At 43.4% G+C, this 21,249-nt stretch overlaps 1 protein-coding gene across 2 annotated transcripts in view; it reads right to left on the reverse strand.

The window, feature by feature from the left end:
* Positions 1 to 21,249, reverse strand: part of LOC110485825 (mitochondrial Rho GTPase 1-A) — a 33,547-nt gene that overhangs the window by 1,505 nt on the left and 10,793 nt on the right. Inside the window, exons 3-19 of one of the 2 annotated variants that reach the window (XM_036940498.2) lie at positions 20,994 to 21,075; positions 20,396 to 20,439; positions 20,243 to 20,296; positions 20,072 to 20,124; positions 19,321 to 19,429; positions 13,064 to 13,165; positions 12,846 to 12,944; positions 12,576 to 12,684; positions 12,220 to 12,343; positions 10,506 to 10,590; positions 10,179 to 10,324; positions 5,378 to 5,478; positions 4,755 to 4,885; positions 4,456 to 4,539; positions 4,203 to 4,325; positions 3,755 to 3,957; positions 2,739 to 2,861 (exon numbers count right to left, since the gene is read on the reverse strand). In XM_036940498.2, coding sequence (XP_036796393.2) covers positions 2,739 to 2,861; positions 3,755 to 3,957; positions 4,203 to 4,325; positions 4,456 to 4,539; positions 4,755 to 4,885; positions 5,378 to 5,478; positions 10,179 to 10,324; positions 10,506 to 10,590; positions 12,220 to 12,343; positions 12,576 to 12,684; positions 12,846 to 12,944; positions 13,064 to 13,165; positions 19,321 to 19,429; positions 20,072 to 20,124; positions 20,243 to 20,296; positions 20,396 to 20,439; positions 20,994 to 21,075 — 1,772 coding nt within the window. The remainder of the gene's footprint in view (positions 1 to 2,738; positions 2,862 to 3,754; positions 3,958 to 4,202; positions 4,326 to 4,455; positions 4,540 to 4,754; positions 4,886 to 5,377; positions 5,479 to 10,178; positions 10,325 to 10,505; positions 10,591 to 12,219; positions 12,344 to 12,575; positions 12,685 to 12,845; positions 12,945 to 13,063; positions 13,166 to 19,320; positions 19,430 to 20,071; positions 20,125 to 20,242; positions 20,297 to 20,395; positions 20,440 to 20,993; positions 21,076 to 21,249) is intronic. The other variant, XM_036940499.2, reaches the window with a different exon arrangement.

Consider the following 21,249-nt stretch of genomic DNA (forward strand, 5'->3'; position numbering starts at 1 on the left):
GAGAGAGAGAGAGAGAGAGAGAGAGAGCGAGAGAGAGAGAGAGAGAGAGAGATACAGAGAGAGACACAGAAGAGAGAGAGAGACAGAAGAGAGAGAGAGACACAGAAGAGAGAGAGAGAGAGACACAGAAGAGAGAGATACACATAAGAGAGAGAGACACAGAAGAGAGAGAGAGAGACACAGAAGAGAGAGATACACAGAGAGAGAGAGACACACAGAAGAGAGAGAGAGACACAGAAGAGAGAGAGAGACACAGAAGAGAGAGAGAGACACAGGAGAGAGAGAGAGACACAGAAGAGATATATACAGAAGAGAGAGAGAGATACAGAAGAGAGATACAGAAGAGAGAGATATACAGAAGAGCGAGAGAGAGAAATAAACAGTGAGAGCACATAGGTCAGAGTTGGCAGAGACAACTAAGCAACAATATGTAATGCTTTTACATAACCTCTCTGCTTACACAGATCATGATACACGCTACAGTGCCTTCGGAAAGTATTCCGGCCCCTTCCATTTTTCCACATTACAGCCTTATTCTAAAATATATATATATTTTTTAATACTCAATCTACACACAATACCCCACAATGACAAAGCAAAACCAAAAAAAACATATTTGCAAATGTATTAAAAGATTTAAAAACAGAAATACCTTATTTACATAAGTATTCAGACCATTTGCTATGAGACTTGAAATTGAGCTCAGGTGCATCCTGTTTCCATTGATCATCCTTGAGTTGTTTCTACAACTTGATTGCAGAAACCTTACCTGTGGTAAATTCAATTGATTGGACATGATTTGGAAAGGCATACACCTGTCTATCTAAGGTCCCAAAGCTGAAAGTGCAGGTCAGAGCAAAACCAAGCCACGAGGTCAAAGAAATTGTCCGTAGAGCTCCGAGACAGGATTGTGTCGAGGGACAGATCTGGGGAAGGATACCAAAAAATATCTGCGGCATGGAATGTCCCCAAGAACACTGTGGCCTCCATCATTCTTAAATGGAAGAAGTTTGGAACCACTGTGGAGATGGGAGAACCTTCCAGAAGGACAACCACTACTACCTATCAGGCCTTTACGGCAGTAAGACACGACAGCCCACTTGGAGTTTCCCAAAATGCACCTAAAGGACTGTCAGACCATGGGAAACAAGATTCTCTGGTCTGGTCTGATGCAACCAAGTTTGAACTATTTGGCCTGAATGCCAAGCGTCACGTCTGGAGGAAACCTGGCACCATCCCTACGGTGAAGCATGATGGTGGCAGATTCATGCTGTGGGGATGTTTTTCAGTTGCAGGGATTGCGAGACTAGTCAAGTTTCGAGGCAAAGGTGAACAGAGCAAAGTACAGAGCGATCCTTGATGAAAATAGTCTCCAGAGCGCTCGGGACCTCAGACTGGGGCAAAGGTTCACCTTCCAACAGGACAACAATCCTAAGCATACAGCCAAGACTACGCAGGTGTGGCTTCGGGACAAGTCTCTGAATGTCCTTGAGTGGTCCAGTCAGAGCCCGGACCTTACCCCAATCAAACATCTCTGGAGAGACCTGAAAATAGCTGTGCAGCAACACTCCCCATCCAACCTGACAGAGCTTGAGAGGATCTGCAGAGAAGAATGGGAGAAACTCCCCAAATACAGGTGCGCCAAGCTTGCAGCGTCATACCCAAGAATAATCAAGGCTGTAATTGCTGCCAAAGGTGCTTCAACAAAGTACTGAGTAAAGGGCCTGAATATTTATGTAAATGTGATATTTCAGGTTGATATTTTTTAAACATTTGCAAAAATGTTAAATCTATTGTGTGTAGATTTTTTTCCCCCTCATCAATTTAATACATTTTAGAATAAAGCTGTAACATAAAAAAAAATGTGGAAAAAGTCTAAAATGCTTTTCGAATGCACTGTATGTAGGAGTTCACTCAAAACAGCGTGACTTTGAACCTCCGTACAGTCCTATGTACTAATCACAACTAAAGATGCCAAAAGATGAGCGTCCAACAGGATGAACAGATGAGACACTAGAAATGCGCATTATTAGACCACATATGCATTATTCATTCATGAAGAGGAACATAACGAACAAGGTTGGAACAGAACAAGATGGTAAAACAAGTGACAGAGAGGACTCAAGGGACTCAGAATCGGGGAACGTTGGGATGAGGCAAAAAGAATAAGAGTGAGATGTCATGAAGATTTACAGGAAAACAAACAGTGGTTTATGACAACCCACAGCACAAAATCCACGAGAAAAACGCCCAAACAGGGTCAAAACAGAGGCGACGGACAGCAAATGAAGAAGAAGAGTAAATATAAAGAGGAGGATTGTTAAACAGAAGAGTGTGAAGGCGAGAGAGAGAGAGAGACAAAAAAAAAAATGAAACGGCAAGCGAAGAAGAAGAGGAGGAATAACGTAAAAAGCGAAGAAGAAGAGGAGGAATAACGTAAAAAGCAAAGAAGAAGAGGAGGAATAACGTAAAAGCAAAGAAGAAGAGGAGGAATAACGTAAAAAGCGAAGAAGAAGAAGAGGAGGAATAACGTAAAAGCGAAGAAGAAGAGGAGGAATAACGTAAAAAGCGAAGAAGAGGAGGAGGAATAACGTAAAAAGCGAAGAAGAAGAGGAGGAATAACGTAAAAGCGAAGAAGAAGAGGAGGAATAACGTAAAAAGCGAAGAAGAAGAGGAGGAATAACGTAAAGGAGGATTGTGAAACAGAAGAGTTGGAAGGTCTCTGAAAGAGTAAGGACCTGCTGAGAATAGCGGTGTAGAGCTTGGCCTTCACCGTCTGCACCAGCTCTGAGTTGATGAAGTTCTGCAGGTGGCAGAAGGTGCACCTGTTACAGGTACACATACAGCGCAGCCGAGCGTGACTAAGGAGAGACAGAGGTGCACCCACCCACACACACACACACACAGGCACAGGCACAGGCACAGGCACAAAGAAGAAGACAAGAGCGTTAGAACAAAGACCGGTGCCACCAGAAGGTTTCAGCTCTTTGGTCCATAGAGCTTATCTCTTATCGGGTTAAAAACCAAGAGCACCCACCCAGGAAGAGAGGACGATAATTGTCTAATTAAACAAACGGGAGAGCATGACCACAAGTCTGATCCATTGTAATCTTCACCTCACACTGTTGGGGTTCGTAATCTCCAAATAGCCACTTTGAATCAATTTGGATCATTTTCAACATTGTTAAATGTTCTTATGCCAACACAGAGTTAGAGGTCTATATATTAAATCAAAATGCACTAGATTAAGTATGTGATACGTTGATGCTGTCCCCCATGTGTTAGCTACAGTTCTGAGGAGTACAGTTCAGATGAGTCCAGTCCACTGTGACAGAGAGGTGATCAGTGTGGACAACAGCCTGACAGAGAGAGTAGTGGGAGAAGGGCAGTAAACATACAGTAGCAGCTAATGGCAAATATTAACCACCATGTCTAACCAAGATAGTGGACACTGTTCACCCCAAGAGTTCAGAGTCTCTATGTTTCAAATGTGAAGTGGCACCAATTTGGGAAGTGAGGGATGAGGTAGAACTTAACAGCTTAGGGGTAGTTTTGGAGCTTGAGGTGGGGTTTTGGGGAAATGGGTTTTACAGCATGAGATGGGGTCTTAAAATATTTGAAAGGATTTAGGGATTTTTTTTTTAGAGATTGTGGAGAGGGTTTAAGGGCTTAAGGTAGAGCTTTAGGGTTTGAGCGAGGGATTTTATAAGGCTCGACATGGGGCCTAACACAACAGAGTGCCCCCACTACTCACGGGTGCATGGCCATGGTGGTGAGTTTGGTGTAGATGTCTTTGCAGGGCGCGTCTGCCGTGTTGCAGGTGAAGGCCTGCGGAGGGGGCATCTTGTGCTTCCTACAGAACTCCAGAGGGGTGAGGGCGTAGAGCTGCTTGGCCTCCTGGAGGTCCGACTTGGCTGCGATCATCATGCACGGCGTCTTGGTGTCCATGAAGTACTGCTGCAAAAGGAAGAGGGACGTTGTTATTGGACAATGTCGTTTTCCATTCAGCAATATACTTTTTTGAAGACCATGAACAGTTCTAAACGCTACAGAGAAGCACATATTGGTAACAATTTGGCAATAAGATGGTTTCCTCTTTAAAAACATGAACTTTAATTCAGTGGTAGATTAGAATAGTATTGGGTAGCCATCTTGAACTACTAAATAGACAAAACAGGGTATTGGTTGTGAACGGCACCTACCTTGAAGACTCTGGCGCAGTACTCGAAGGAGTGGGGGTTGCTGGCGTCGTACACCAGACACACAATGTCACAAGCCAGGTCAGTGTCCGAGAGGACGTCAAAGTCCGGGAAGACCTCGTGGAGCTGAGGGAGAGGAAACGAAGTTAATGAACACACACAGACACACACATGCACACAACGTTTAGGCTGAAAAGCTGTGGACAAATAAACACCATCTAATTCGATTAAGAGAAAGGCAAAACAGACGACTCACCAGCAGGTATTTCTCCTGACCATACACATATGCTGTGCTGATAGCATAGTAGGACATGTGCTCTTCGCTAACAGTGTTTTGACGCTGAGAGAAAAAAGTGAGGGGGGAAAAAAACCTTCAAAACACACAAAGAGTTAACCAACACCAAGAGGAATTCCAAAAGGTTTTAAACAGGCAGTAGACTGAAGTATTTGGAGTGGCGCGGAGTTGTTCAAATGTTTCTTCCATCCAGGGACGTGTTCCTTGTCACTGACTTACAACTTAGTCTTTGAGAGAATGAATTAAATGTTGACACTGACCGTGAGGTTTCTTCCGAGGAAGGCTTGCAGGAAGCCGCTCTTGCCACTGCCGCTGTCCCCGAAGACGTTACAGCGGAACACACTGCGCTGGGTCTGCTTCTTCTGCAGGTCAATCTTCTTGTCCCTCGTCACTGTAGAGCGGAGAGGACATACACACACACAGTTGAGTTTCCACAGCAAATGAACGTATATGAATGAATGCTTTATCTGCTGTGGATGTCTTTAGTCCTGTGCAGAATGTGGTTTCAGTACGTGGAACTTCGTCCCCGCTCTCTAGATAGAAGTCAATACAACACGAAGTTCTAACGCACAATGTTTCCAGGTTGGCTGTAGACTAGAGGTCACCGCTAACTTTGGCAGAAGTCATCTTCTATAAGGGTTAACTCAAATACAACAAGGTTCCAGTTGAACAACGTTTACTCGACCGTATTACCAAAATACGTGGCTGCCATTGCACTCAGGCCAGGTTCACCTACAACGAGAGTCCTGCGCAGGCGCACTAATAACAGAGTGATAGCACCGTAATATATACTGTCCCACATTCAGGGCCATATCTATAGGTCTCTGCTCATATCTAATCTAGTGGGCGTCTCAGTTGCCATGACAACGGGCTGTCCTCCCACCTGTGATGGCCACTGCCTGGGACTCCTGCTCAGAGATGATGGCGTAACCAAGGTAACCCAGGTACTCCAGGCAGCGCTGGACATCCAGGTAGGTGGTCAACCTGGGCACAGGGAAACACAGAGGAGTGAATGGAAACTGTCATACACTGTAAGAAACACTGTCTTGGGGGTTCATTCAGACTTCAATAGTTTAGATACTACTGTGTCAAATACACAAAGTGTACATCTCTCGTGTCAAATCAAATATTTTTTGTCACATACACATGGTTAGCAGATGTTAATGCGAGTGTAGCGAAATGATCGTTGCTTCTAGTTCTGACCGTGCAGTAATATCTAACAAGTAATCTAACCTAACAATTTCACATCAACTACCTTTATACACACAAGTGTAAAGGAATGAATAAGAATATGTACATAAAGATATATGAATGTGTGATGGCCGGACGGCATAGGCAAGATGCAGTAGATGGTATAGAGTACAGTATATACATATGAGATGAGTAATGTAGGGTATGTAAACATTATATAAAGTGTCATTGTTTAAAGTGGCTAGTGATACATTTAATACATCCATTTATTCATTATTAAAGTGGCTAGAGATGAGTCAGTATGTCAGCGGTGTCATGACATTGGCCTGGGGGTAGGTTTATGACAGTCATAAATACCTCTTTCCCCCTTTTTCCTCTCTTTACCCTACTGAGGTTACATTTGCAAAACCCTTGGTTAACAGAGATCCTGGGAACATCAGAAGGTGGGGGGGAAATGAACAATATTCTGGTACTTAATGAATATGATGTCAGTTCGGTTGTCATCTGAGACATTCTCATCAATGATCAGATGACAAACTCTACAGTGGAAAGTCTACACATCAGAGTTATTGGATTCACATGGAATTGTTGTTCAATTTAAACGTTTGAATATTAAATTATTCGTGATGGGATGAAATGTGATTTTAGCTTCTAAAATGTGAGATTTGGGTTTTCATAAGATAGGGCTCTGCTCAATCAGTGGCCCGCCCCTGTGAAGGGACATGGGCTATAAAACTTTTCAAACATGCCCTCATCTCCCTTCCTATATAAAGCCTTGACGACAATGTAACCTCCTGTTCCGAGGATGTAGGAAGACGGTCCTATGTCAGAAAGGTTCAGATAATAACTACAGAACGAAGCCAACATCAGTGTGAGCTTTGGTTGCAAATGGTATGAACTTTGAACTCTTATTCACTACAGAAGTGATACCTCCTAGCTGTTAAGTTAACAACAGCAGATGCAAACGAGGGTTAGGAAGGAACAGAGTATCCCATCTATCACCCAACGACGTTACTACAACGTATCCAATTGACAACCAGAGACATTCTTCAAAGGACTTGGTTTGGCAACACAGCCTTCCATCTACCACCAACCTACCGAAGCGCAGTTCAGAGTAAATATTTATTGCATTTCCCTTTCCAAATGGGCGGTAATTTAGAATGCATAAGATACTGTATTTACGATAGCACAGCTTCTCCCTGTGTCCCTCAGTCTTCCCGCTCTTTCACTCAAACCCAGCCCTTTTCCTTTGTGTAACAAGCTGTCATATCTGTTCCACCCGCTAGGGACTTTTTCCTTTATGACGTAATTTGTAATCAGGTTATGATTAATTATGTGTATGTGTAATTCTGTGTGATTAGTTAGGTATTTAGAAAGTAAATAATTAAACCCAATTTTGTATTGCTGATTCAAATTGTTAGCCAGGGTTCGTGCAGATAACCAAGTATTTACAACTTTCAGATGAGACTGAATTAAGATGATGATTAATATTGACTGATATTGATGTAAAATATTACTAGGTCTTTAAGAGTTTATTTGGAAGATAACAGCTCTATAAATATTATTTTGTGGTGCCCGACTCTCTAGTTAATTACCTTTACATGATTAGCTCAATCAGGTAATAGTAATTACGGAGAAATTATTTTATAGAATAGCATGTCATATCACTTAATCCGGCATAGCCAAAGACACGACAGCAGCAACCACTCAATGTTAGTGATGGCTGTTTAACAGTCTGATGGCCTTGAGATAGATGTTTTTCAGTCTCCTAGTCCCCGCTTTGATGCACCTGTACTGACCTCGCCTTCTGGATGATAGCGGGATGAACAGGCAGTGGCTCGGGTGGTTGTTGTCCTTGATTATATTTTTGGCCTTCCTGTGGTGTAGGTGTCCTGGAGGGAAGGTAGTTGGGCCCCGGTGATGCGTTGTGCAAATCTCACTACCCTCTGGAGAGCCTTGCAGTTGCGGGCGGAGCAGTTGCCGTACCAGGCGGTGATACAGCCCGACAGGATGCTCTCGATTGTGCATCTGTAAAAGTTTGTGAGTGTTTTAGGTGACAAGCCAAATTTATTCAGCCTCCTGAGGTTGAAGAGGAGCTGCTGCGCCTTCTTCACCATGCTGTCTGTGTGGGTGGACCATTTCAGTTTGTCCGTGATGTGTACGCCAAGGAACTTTCCACCTTCTCCACTACTGTCCCATCGATATGGATAGGGGGCTGCTCCCTCTGCTGTTTCCTAAAGTCCACGATCATCTATTTTGTTTTGTTGACATTGATGTGAGGTTGTTTTCCTGACACCACACTCCAAGGGCCCTCACCTCCTCCCTGTAGGCCGTCTCGTCATTGTTGGTAATCAAGCCTACCACTGTAGTGTCGCCTGCAAACTTGATGATTGAGTTGGAAGCGTGCATGGCCATGCAGTCATGGGTGAACAGGGAGTACAGGAGAGGGCTGAGAACGCACCCTTGTGGGGCCCCAGTGTTGAGGATCAGCTGGGTGGAGATGTTGTTACCTACCCTCACCACCTGGGGGTTGGCCGTCAGGAAGTCTAGGACCCAGTTGCAGAGGGCGGGGTCGAGACGAGTTTGGAGGGTACTATGGTGTTAAATGCTGAGCTGTAGTCGATGAACAGCATTCTTACATAGGTGCGTGCTCAGCCCCCTCATGTTCTCCCTGTTCACCAATGACTACGTGGCCATGCATGTCTCCAACTCAATGCAGACCACACAACAGTAGTGGGCTTGATTACCAACAACAACAAGACAGCCTATAGGGAGGAGGTGAGGGCCCTTGGAGTGTGGTGTCAGGAAAACAACCTCTTACTCAACGTCAACAAAATAAAGGAGATGATCGTGGACAGGAAGCAGCAGAGGGAGCACCCCCGTATCCACATCGATGGGACAGCAGTGGAGAAGGTAGAAAAATTCAAGTTCCTCGGCGAACACATCACGGATAAACTGAAATGGTCCACCCACACAGACAGTGTGGAGAAGAAGGCGCAGCAGTGCTTGTTACCTAAAACCTAAAAAGTTTTACAGATGCACAATCGAGAGCATCCTGTCGGGCTGTGTCACCGCCTGGTACGGCAACTGCTCCGCCCACAACCGTAAGGCTCTCCAGAGGATAGGGCCGTCTGCACAACGCATCACCGGGGGCAAACTACCTGCCCTCCAGGACACCTACACCACCCGATGACACAGGAAGGCCAAAAAAATCATCAAGGATAATAACCACCCGAGCCACTGCCTGTTCACCCCGCTATCATCCAGAAGGCGGGGTCAGTACAGGTGCATCAAAGCTGGGACCGAGAGACTAAAAATGTCTTCTATCTCAAGGCCATCAGACTGTTAAACAGCCAATACTAACACAGAGAGGCTACTGCCTACATAGTAGAGGTTGACAGATTATGATTTTTCAATGCCGATACCGATTATTGGAGGACCAAAAAAGCCGGTACCGATTAATTGGCCGATTTTATTTGATTTATTTGTAATAATGACAATTACAGCAATACTGAATTAACACTTATTTTAACTTAATATAATACATCAATAAAATCAATTTAGCCTCAAGTAAATAATGAAACATGTTCAATTTGGTTTAAATAATGCAAAAACAAAGTGTTGAAGAAAGTAAAAGTGCAATATGTGCCATTTAAGAAGTTCCTTGCTCAGAACATATGAAAGCTGGTGGTTCCTTTTTCACTATTCCCAGGTAAGAAGTTTTAGGTTGTAGTTATTATAGGAATTATAGGACTATTTCCCTTTATACCATTTGTATTTCATAAACCTTTGACTATTGGATGTTCTGATAGGCACTTTAGTATTGCCAGTGTAACAGTATAGCTTCCGTCCCTCTCCTCGCTCCTCCCTGGGCTCGAACCAGGAACACATCGACAAAGCCACCATCGAAGCAGCGTTACCTATGCAGAGCAAGGGGAAGAACCACTAGAAGGCTCAGAGCGAGTGATGTTTGAAACTCTATTAGCGCGCGCTAACTAGCTAGCCATTTCACTGGTTACACCAGCCTCATCTTGGGAGTTGATAGGCTTGAAGTCATAAACAGCGCAATGCTTGACGCACAACAAAGAGCTGCTGGCAAAACTGTTAAGGGAATTTTTATCTATAATGACTAATTATGTATACATTTCAATCAGGAAGTACTTATCAGAATACAATTATGTTACTGTATATGTACTAATCAAAATACTAAATGTTACTGTATATGTATGAATTTTTCTTATCTGATCCCAGTACTGAAGTGAATGTGGTCAAGAGTTTAGTAACAATGACGGTCTGTTCATTGGTACAAATGAATCAGACTGGCTAGAATGCCTATCTATTGCATCTTGCCTATGCTGCTCGATCATCGCTCATCCATATATTTATATGCATATATTCCTGTTAGATTTGTGTGTATTGGGTAGTTGTTGTGGAATTGTTCGATATTACTGCATGTCTGTATCGGTCTGTTTGTGCGTGCAGTGGTAACCTACGTCCACTGGGACAGGTAGCCCTGGTAGGTGATCCAGCCTTCGTCATTGGTGCACACCGTGTTGTTGACGTCGGGACCCCAAGGCATGTAGGGGAACACATCAAACAGGTCCTTCAGCTCCTCTGGGGACAGGGCACAGTCCCGGTCCTGAAAAACACACACACCTCACGGGTCATTGGCATCTAGAGCATAAGGACACACACTAGCTTGACCACTCGACTTATGTTTCATTCACTGCCAGCAGGGTTTAGAAACAGTTTGACTTTTGTTAGTCTGAAATGTTGGCTCCAAATCCAATGGTATAATTTACCACAGACAAGGTCAATACCTTGTCATGTTTGTCGAAAACACTCTGGAGGAAGAGGTAGGCATTGTGATTCAGCTCGGTGGTGCAGTCTGGAGGTACTTTCAACCTGGAGGTACAGTAGAGGTGGGGAACACACACACACACACACCACACACGTCAGATGGAGAATCCTGCAGAGATTACGAGATAAATAAGGACACAGATTCAATTATGGCATCCTCAATGGACGCTCTGCAGGGGGGAGAGAGAGAGAGAGAGAGACTTGTGGGTAACTGAGGTCAGAGCCAGAAGGGGGATGGATGTTAATCCTGACTGTACTGGGGCTTAGTGACCCATCTCAATCTGAAAGAAGGGAGACAGACATCTTTTGTTGTACTGGGTCAAGCCAAAGTGTATTTCTGCATGTTGATAGGTATTTATTATTACTTATTGGAAGTCTGAGGCTCAGATTGTCCCTGAGGAAGACCAAGGCAATAAAAGCATGATGAACTAAGCACACGGAACGGTCAATATCTGTGCCTGTGGGAAGAGGTAAAGACACACACACTAATAGGTAGGGCTGGTAATTGCCGGGGACCTCACGATACAATATTATCACTATACTTGGGTGCCGATACGATATGTATTGCGATTCAATGTTCCAAACATACTGCTCACCATATGTCTGCTGCAGAAGGACAAGAACATTTGCTTTGATCAGTCCTAGAAATAAAAGTGCTGAAAACATGTTGGCTCCCTGTTTAAAAACAAGATGGAGAACAAGCTATGAAGTAAAAATACTGGAGTTTTGGTGCAGGTACAGCCAACTAGCTCAAAAATTATATTTTGCGATATTGCCAAAACGATAAATTTCATCAATAACAACATCCCGATATGAAACTGTATTGATCCCCCCCCCCCCCCCCCCCCCATCACGACTAATAGGGGACATAGTTTGTTGGTATGGGTGTAGAAACAGGCAGTACACCCTGGAGGAACACGTTGTAGTGGGACATGTAGAAACAGGCAGTACACCCTGGAGGAACAGGTTGTAGTGGGACGTGTAGAAACAGGCAGTACACCCTGGAGGAACAGGTTGTAGTGGGATGTGTAGAAACAGGCAGTACACCCTGGAGGAACAGGTTGTAGTGGGACGTGTAGAAACAGACAGTACACCCTGGAGGAACAGGTTGTAGTGGGACGTGTAGAAACAGGCAGTACACCCTGGAGGAACAGGTTGTAGTGGGATGTGTAGAAACAGACAGTACACCCTGGAGGAACAGGTTGTAGTGGGACGTGTAGAAACAGGCAGTACACCCTGGAGGAACAGGTTGTAGTGGGACGTGTAGAAACAGGCAGTACACCCTGGAGGAACACGTTGTAGTGGGACATGTAGAAACAGGCAGTACACCCTGGAGGAACAGGTTGTAGTGGGACGTGTAGAAACAGGCAGTACACCCTGGAGGAACAGGTTGTAGTGGGACGTGTAGAAACAGGCAGTACACCCTGGAGGAACAGGTTGTAGCAGGACGTGTAGAAACAGGCAGTACACCCTGGAGGAACAGGTTGTAGTGGGATGTGTAGAAACAGGCAGAACACTCATGTGAGTGGGAACAGGTTGTAGTGGATGTGTAGAAACAGGCAGCACACTCACGTGAGTGGGAACAGGTTGTAGTGGAAGTGTAGAAACAGGCAGCACACTCACGTGAGTGGGAACAGGTTGTAGTGGATGTGTAGAAACAGGCAGCACACTCACGTGAGTGGGAACAGGTAGTCCTGGTGGAGTTCCAGGTCGTCATCGTAGCCGAACCTCCTGAGGACCGTCCAGGTGGTCTCATGTCTCCCCCTCTGGATGAAGAGGGTGTGGAGGAACAGGAACCCTGAGAACCACCACCATGATATAGGTCAACTACAGTGTGTGTGTTCGGAAGGTGGAACACGGGGACATTATTCAAACATACCCCAACATGCTCGAACATGGTGCTTCAGAAAGGTGCGACTAGTTTTATTAGAAATGCAGGACTGAGATGGCAAAGAAACAGAAAAGGACACACAATTGGATCAACAGGAAGTTCATTGTCTTCGCTCCCTCCCTTTGTCAAAAGAGCATACCTTTGAGAGTGAGGCCGTTGTCACACACACCGTCGATCACGTTCTTCCTCACAACGTTCTTCACATCCTCCAGGGCCTGGGATACCAGTGGGGCATTGAAGCATGTCCTCTGCACACACACACACATCACCAAAGCTGACAAGGAAATCACTGAAATAACTATTTGAACCCTTCACCTGAATGAAAAAGGGCTAGTGAACTTGTTAGTGCTGTAAAAACGTGCGCTGTGCTGCTGTAGGAGTCACGAGTCACAGAGAGTTGAAAACTCACCTGGAAGAAGTTGAGCTCGTTATCATTGAGAATCCCATCGTTGTCCAGGTCTGACACCTTGAAGATGCGAGTCAGCGCTTTAATGCAAGCAGGCTTCATCTGGGAATCAAGTCCAATCAACAGTGTAATGACACAGGTGGCCTCAATGTAAATGTGAGACTTTATGAACAATTCTTATTTCTGTAGCATTCTGTCAACAGGGCTTCTTCACTCTTTACCTGTTTCTCCTCTGGACAGTATAAAGGGCCAGTGGGGTGCAGGACAGCCTTTTGGGCGTAGTAAAACAACTCAGATATGTTCTTCAGGTTCTTTGCTGAACACTTAAAAAAAAAAAAAAAACATTACGGAAATACAGAAAGAGGAACATACAAAATATGGATGTTCATTCATCCTGAAATAACATTTACATTTACCAACATATCAAAAACAACTACGCAGTTCCTGTGCAGAACTAAAATACCTCAAAAATACACGTCTCAGTGCAGAAAGCACTTAAAGCTGGAATCCTTAATGGTGAAAACAGCCACGTCCATTTGGGATATTACAACCACAAAGAAGTTAGTGGAAACAGCGAACGCTGCAAGCTGCTGGGCGCACCTCACCTCTGTTTTGTCCACAAAAACATTAACAATGCTGCTGTTCCCCCTAATGCGGATTCCATCTTTAAATCTGTACACGGCAAACTACCTCCCTCTCGCTCGCTTTCCACTAGATGGGTCAGGAAAGTGAGAGTTGTTTACAGTAGAGTATAGTAGTGTTCAAGATCGGTCTCCATGGTGACCTGGCTGGCTGGGGCCTGGGAGGATCTACCAGCCGGGGATTGGTCTGAGGGATAAGCCAATACTAATTAGACTGTGAAACATGGAGGAGTAGGCAGCCAAGCTGAACTGTGGAAATGGCTCTATGGCTAGCTGGGTGGAGGAGAGCCATGGGGACCAAACTCTAGGCTTGATTGGATCAGTTTGATTGTCAATTCAAGGAAACAGACTTGACAATCAAACGTATCCATAGTACACCTCTTGGACAAGGAGCGTGCACACCCACACGCAACCTGTCTATTAGGCCTAATGGATTTTCCTCGAAAAATGCATGTTGAGCAAGCTATAGAAAATCCATCAGAAATAGCGCCATTAAGAGTCTAGACTGAAACCAATACCAAACTGACCCCATGTGTCACCCTAAGCACATGATTGACCCATGGAATTCCCATCATGAGAAAAATAGCACGGAGTGTGTCTAGGTGAAGGTCATACTCATAAATAATGCCCAACATAGGTTCTATAGCCTAAGTGCATATACAGTAAACAAGCACAACATTTAGTCTTTGTATGGACTCACTGTCACCCTGCATGATGACGGTAAAAGCTACAGAGATAGAGAACGTCAAGCTGGGACCAGCTTTAAACCCTACAGATTTAGGTTTACAACATGTGCCATTTGTAAGCTCTTATAGCAGCACACTAAAAGCTGTATAGCTGAAGGACTGCTAGAATATAAGCACCACCCCTGCTATACATCTTTAATAGATACTAGAACTGTTCAAGCCACTCTTTAAACAGTTCATTGATTTATCGTCAGTGCAGCCCCTGTGCTACATCTGGAGGTGTATCACTCCTCTGTTAGAGTGATAAGTACTTCACTCCACGGCACTTAAGTAAAAATATTTAAAGTACTACTTGAGTAGTTTTTGGGGTTATTTTTTTTTAACTACTTTTACTATACTACATTCCTAAAGAAAATAATATAATTTTCACTCCATACATTTTCCCTGACACCCAAAAGTACTAGTTACATTTGGAATGCTTAGCAGGACAGGAAAATGGTCTAATTCAAGCACTTATCTCTGATCATCTTGAATGCCTCTGATCTGGCGGACTCACTAAACAAACATTCTTTGTTAATAAATGATGCCCGAGTGTTGGAGTGTGCCCCTGCCTATCCGCAAATTAAGAAAACAAGAAAAAGGTGCCATCTGGTTTGCTTAATATAAGGAATTTATCATTTTACTTTTGATAATTAAGTACATTTAAAACCAAATACTTAGACTTTTACTCAAGTAGTATTTTACTGGGTGACTTTCACTTGAGCCATTTTCTATTAAAGTATCTGTACTTTTACTCAAGTATGACAACTGGGTACTTTTTCCACCATTGGTTAAGTGTGCATGATGAGTACTGTATACATGATAAGTGTGCATGATAAGTACTGTATACATGATAAGTGTACATAAAGTGTAAATGCTGGTAAATCTACATGGGCCGAGTACAGTGGTTGCTACACTAAGAGTTTTGTGATTATGCTGCGGGACTTAAGAGGTCATTTGTGGTTTAGTACAGTATCCTGCATCACTAGTTCATTGCAGGTCACTAGTTCATTAGCAGGAAAACACTCTTTATAGCTCAGCTACTGTAGGTGTGAAAGTCACACCTGTCCAGTACTCCTCAGCCCACCAAACTCCTTCCCTTAACACAGTTACCATTCAAAAACGAGCTGTTCATCTAAATCTAAAGTAATTAGAAAAGAGAAAAGAGAAAAGACAACATGGACATAATTTTCATCAATACAGTTTCTTTCTATTGTGCTACCCGTTCCAGGGTTAGGACCATAACCACGAGAGGACTTAAAAATGAGCACTGAATGTGTTTTTGCAGAGCATACAACAATGGCGACAACCATCCGTGGAGATCAGTGGACAAAAGGCTGGACAACAGGCCGCACCGAAAAAACGAATGGTTGCAAAGAAAGAGGTTTGTTTTGCTAGATTTTTTAAAATGTGTACGCAGCATTTGTGTGTTGGAGTCACGGAACCAATCTGACAATCTGGATCAGATTCAAACTTTGAAGACCGAGATCGAGTCATTGAAGGGAGACCAGCAGAAAGATAATCATTCTCTGAGGGCAGAGATACGGGCAACAGGTGATGCATTGGACCAGAGCAAGGCGGCATTGGCGGAGAGTCAGGTGGAGAAGGACGCGTTGAAGAGGGCGAGGAACGAGATGGAGTCACAATCCATGCCAGGCACACCTGTGAGCTCTAGAACTCCACCTTCGACAGGCAGTCAATATACCTCGCAGGTTCATCAGGTCATCGAGTCACCCTGACATTTCCATTCCTCTTCTGACAACAGAATTTGACTAACTGCTCACCCCGGCACAGCAAGTGCCGTCCGGACCGTTATGCTGTTCTGCTTTAGCCAAATAAACAAATACAGGTGGCTTATATCTTCAAAATGCTTTATTATCCAAATGTAAAAGCATATACTGTATTTCTTCATCAGTATCTATACTCTTTCGTTAATAAAATAATTATAAAAATACTCTTTCAAAATGCTGATGTAGATTTAGTTTAGGATCCATAACGAATTACTATGGGAATAAATATCACTGAATTCCAAAAATATTGGAACAAAGTTGTCTAATGAAGGTAAACAAATTGTCGATTACTGGAAAAAACTCTTTCAAAAACACACACGGTCACGTTGAACAGCGCCATTATGGCTATTAGCAGGTAGCTGGACAATAGACTTGCCTAGGAGGATAGGGGGAGAATTCTATCGTCAAATGTATTTCTTAGTTAGGTAGGCTGTATCACAACCGGCCGTTATTGGTTGCAACTCGAGTTTAATCCAACAGAAAAGACAAAACAAATAATACAACAAGAAGTATTATTATGCATCACATCTGACTGTGATTGGGAGTCTCATAAGGAGGCGGACAATTGGCCCAGCGTTTCTCTCCCTCTAAAAACAGAAATAAATGTTTTGGCCTTTACAAATATTATTTTGGCCTTTATTCAGATTACAATCACTCACTTTCGTGACTCACTCATTCATGGCTTTGGATCAAAATAACTAAGTACCAACACTCTTTCTGATAGCCTTTAATAAATACATGTTTTGGTTATCCTGACTTGGACACCATGTACAGTATTATAATTGCCCATTATGGGCTGTTAGCAGAACAATATACCTTTACCAACACCTCTCTGTGTTGGTGGAGCAGCTGTCTAAGACACTGCATCGCAGAGCAAAATGCATTACCCATGAGGCAATTCTGGCTTTAATTTAGAATCCTCCAATCCTCGATATAAAATTATTAGCGGAGAGTCACGTCATATTTTTCCGATATACTGTAGGTCTACCGTAGGTGACATGAGTCTCACTAGTGTTGAGTAATGTGGTGTAGGTCTTATTTATTTAAAGAGCATATTGAAGTTAGAAGCAATAGGATTAGAAGCAATAGCCTACAACTATTTTAGCACCATTTTGTGCTGCTCTGAAACAAGCATGGGGACTGATCTTAATAAATCAATGAGATTTATTTTCACTGAATCTCCGTTTGGGTTAGACTACAATTACACAATTAGGATGTAGAAATGTTATGCTCTTAGTGTAACCTTTATTTAACTAGGCAAGTCAAATAAGAAGACATTCTTATTTACATGAACAGCCTACTCCTTCCTCCCCGTCGGAGAATTGAACCCCGGGTCTCCCAAGTGCCTGCACGACACGGGATTCTTTAGCTAAATAGCCCAGTACTGTGCCTACTCCCGACAGTCACGTTGTACAGCGCCATATTTTCAGTACCATCTTAACGGAAAACAAGAGGGTTTTTCGTTTTTCTTGGAATAGAAACACCGTAATATTAATCAAATTAATTAAGAAACATTTCTTAAGATCAGTCCCATATACTAAGTTCTTACAAAAACAGTTTTGAAATTCTCTAGTACTGCCACTATTGAAGGCTATCAAATACTTCTTAAAGATGCCCTCTGGTGGTCAAACTAGCACTAACTAGCATTAATGGTGACAGTGAATGACACTTACAGTGGGGAGAACAAGTATTTGATACACTGCCGATTTTGCAGGTTTCCCTACTTGCAAAGCATGTAGAGGTCTGTAATTTTTACATTTTACATTTCAACTGAGAGAGACGGAATCTAAAACAAAAATCCAGAAAATCACATTGTATGATTTTTAAGTAATTAATTAGCATTTTATTGCATGACATAAGTATTTGATACATCAGACCTTATCCAGATCCTTCAGGTTTCGGGGCTGTCGCTGGGCAATACGGACTTTCAGCTCCCTCCAAAGATGTTCTATTGGGTTCAGGTCTGGAGACTGGCTAGGCCACTCCAGGTCCTTGAGATGCTTCTTAGTTGGCTGTGTGTTTCGGGTCGTTGTCATGCTGGAAGACCCAGCCACGACCCATCTTCAATGCTCTTACTGAAGGAAGGAGGTTGTTGGCCAAGATCTCGCGATACATGGGCCCCATCCATCCTCCCCTCAATACGGTGCAGTCGTCCTGTCCCCTTTGCAGAAAAGCATCCCCAAAGAATGATGTTTCCACCTCCATGCTTCACGGTTGGGATGCTGTTCTTGGGGTTGTACTCATCCTTCTTCTTTCTCCAAACACGGCGAGTGGAGTTTAGACCAAAAAGCTCTATTTTTGTCTCATCAGACCACATGACCTTCTCCCATTCCTCCTCTGGATCATCCAGATGGTCATTGGCAAACTTCAGACGGGCCTGGACATGCGCTGGCTTGAGCAGGGGGACCTTGCATGTGCTGCAGGATTTTAATCCATGACGGCGTAGTGTGTTACTAATGATTATCTTAACGACTGTGGTCCCAGCTCTCTTCAGGTCATTGACCAGGTCCTGCCGTGTAGTTCTGGAGTGATCCCTCACCTTCCTCATGATCATTGATGCCCCACGAGGTGAGAACTTGCATGGAGCACCAGACCGAGGGTGATTGACCATCATCTTGAACTTCTTCCATTTTCTAATAATTGCGCCAACAGTTGTTGCCTTCTCACCAAGCTGCTTGCCTATTGTCCTGTAGCCCATCCCAGCCTTGTGCAGGTCTACAATTGTATCCCTGATGTCCTTACACAGCTCCCTGGTCTTGGCCATTGAGGAGAGGTTGGAGTCTGTTTGATTGCGTGTGTGGACAGGTGTCTTTTATACAGGTAACGAGTTCAAACAGGTGCAGTTAATACAGGTAATGAGTGGACAACAGGAGGGCTTATTAAAGAGAGCCATAATTCTTTCTGGTTGGTAGGTGATCAAATACTTATGTCATGCAATAAAATACAAATTAATTACTTAAAAATCATACAATGTGATTTTCTGGATTTTTGTTTTAGATTCCATCTCTCACAGTTGAAGTGTACCTATGATAAAACAATTACAGACCTCTACATGCTTTGTAAGTAGGAAAACCTGCAAAATCAGCAGTGTATCAAGTACTTGTTCTACCCACTGTAAATAACGTGCCATAGAATTCTGTGGCACCATGCAAGCAGTGCTGTAGTACGCTGCAACCTTTAAAGGACGAACCACTGGAGGTCAGTGGCTTTTACCCAGCAGTCTCTATGCAATATCTGGCGATGCATCACTACTCTGGGTAGTGAAGTCACGGTGCTACAACACAGTGGGTGACTCAGTACAGAAGCCCTCTGGCAGTCTCACCTCCACACATGTCTCTATCTCAGTGTACTGGTTCATGACAGGCAGGATGGTCTCCATGCTGCTGTGTTCCACCAGGTCAGACTTGTTCCCGACCAGGATGACAGGAACCCTATAGGGGGAAGGGAGGACAGAGAGAAAGGTTGTAAATGGTTGATTGGATTGCTTTTAAATAGAGTTATTTACTAGGTCTTAAAGCTGTATATTCACGGCTGTTTTCCCAATCCAGACATCAAATCATGCAATTGTAGTGTGTGAGAGTTTTGTATTCTGGTGAAGTCTCCCTCGGAAAATACATAATTCTGATCTCAATTGCACTTCCTAGAAATAATATTATCAAGTGGTGGGTCTGCATGCATGAAGCTCATCTAGATTGCTGTTCTACTGAGAAAATGTGTCAATTTACTGAAATGACTCGTTGTGAAAAGCGTGGACTTATGTCTATGACATGTGCCCATCTCCTCTTTCAAAACTTTAGGAAAACATCCATGCATATATCATGTATTTAGGAGAAAACACATTCATGTAACTGCATGTAGAGTGCCTTTTACAGTGACCCAGCTGGGTGAACCCTGGTAGTGGTTGAATATTGCAACACACCACATTGGATACCACTACTACACTGCAACCCCCATACTCTTCATGTTATAGGTCATTAAGACGATAGCGTAACCATTGCAAAGCTCATGCAGGAACTGGGCTACATACGAACCACCCATAAGAACCACAACTAAACCTAGACTGTATCCCTCACCTGCTGTCCTTGTCTGTATTGTCATTTATAAGTGGAATCCAATGGCTGGTCACCTAAAGGAAAACAAGATGGTGAAGATACAACATTACAAAAAAGCAAACATGAGTGTGAACTGGCTGATATCATAACATAATGTGCATACAGTACTTCAAGTACTATGGCTAAACTCACCTTCTCAATGGACTTCTTGTTGTTGACGGCGTACACTATGCAAATCACATTGGCCTGTAAAGGGAGCGACAACCATTACAATCTGGACTCGGCAGTAGTTTCAAATCTCGACAAACATCTTTCTACAATACTGAACATTGATTCTAATATTACCTTCGATATCTCTGAAGACAACTGCTCATCTGTTTGTTCCGCCTCTGTGCGAGTTAAAACATGCAGTTAGTGATTTACAGGACAGTATTATTGTAGTAGTTTGGTGTACATGGCTTGAATGTACAATAACATGCTTACACCCACGGTTTGCATATTACAACAGAGATAAGGTACACATTATACGTGGCTCACAGCAGCTCACAGATCACTGCACCTGTACATAGCCCATCTATAATTAGCCCAAACAACTACCTCTTCCCCTACTGTATTTATTTTGCTACTTTGCACACTCATCTGTCAAATCTACCATTCCAGTGTTTTAATTGCTATATTGTATTTACTTCGCCACCATCGCCTTTACCTCTCTTATCTCACCTCATTTGCTCACATTGTATATAGACTTGTTTATACTGTATTATTGACTGTATGTTTGTTTTACTCCATGTGTAACTCTGTGTCGTTGTATGTGTCGAACTGCTTTGCTTTATCTTGGCCAGGTCGCAGTTGTAAATGAGAACTTGTTCTCAACTTGCCTACCTGGTTAAATAAAAGGTGAAATAAAAAAATATAGCTACACTGTTAGTTACAGTTACAGTACCTGAGTAGTCTACTATGTGTGTAGGAACTCTCTCTGGGGTGACGTCTGCCGGTATGGTGATCTCTTCAGCCCGGTAGGGCACCTGTTACAAGGAACCAAGGATGACCATCATAAAGAGACACCAATGGGATACTCTACATAGGTAACGTACATTCTACATAGGTAATGCATGTATAACTGTTTATTAGTACTACTGCTGATCATCAAGACGTGCATCTCCCACGGGGAGTTATCCGTCTACCCGATACAACTCAAA

This window comes from Oncorhynchus mykiss, chromosome 13, assembly GCF_057628025.1.
Source record: "Oncorhynchus mykiss isolate SJ-2025 chromosome 13, ASM5762802v1, whole genome shotgun sequence".
In the NCBI taxonomy this organism is placed as follows: domain Eukaryota; kingdom Metazoa; phylum Chordata; class Actinopteri; order Salmoniformes; family Salmonidae; genus Oncorhynchus; species Oncorhynchus mykiss.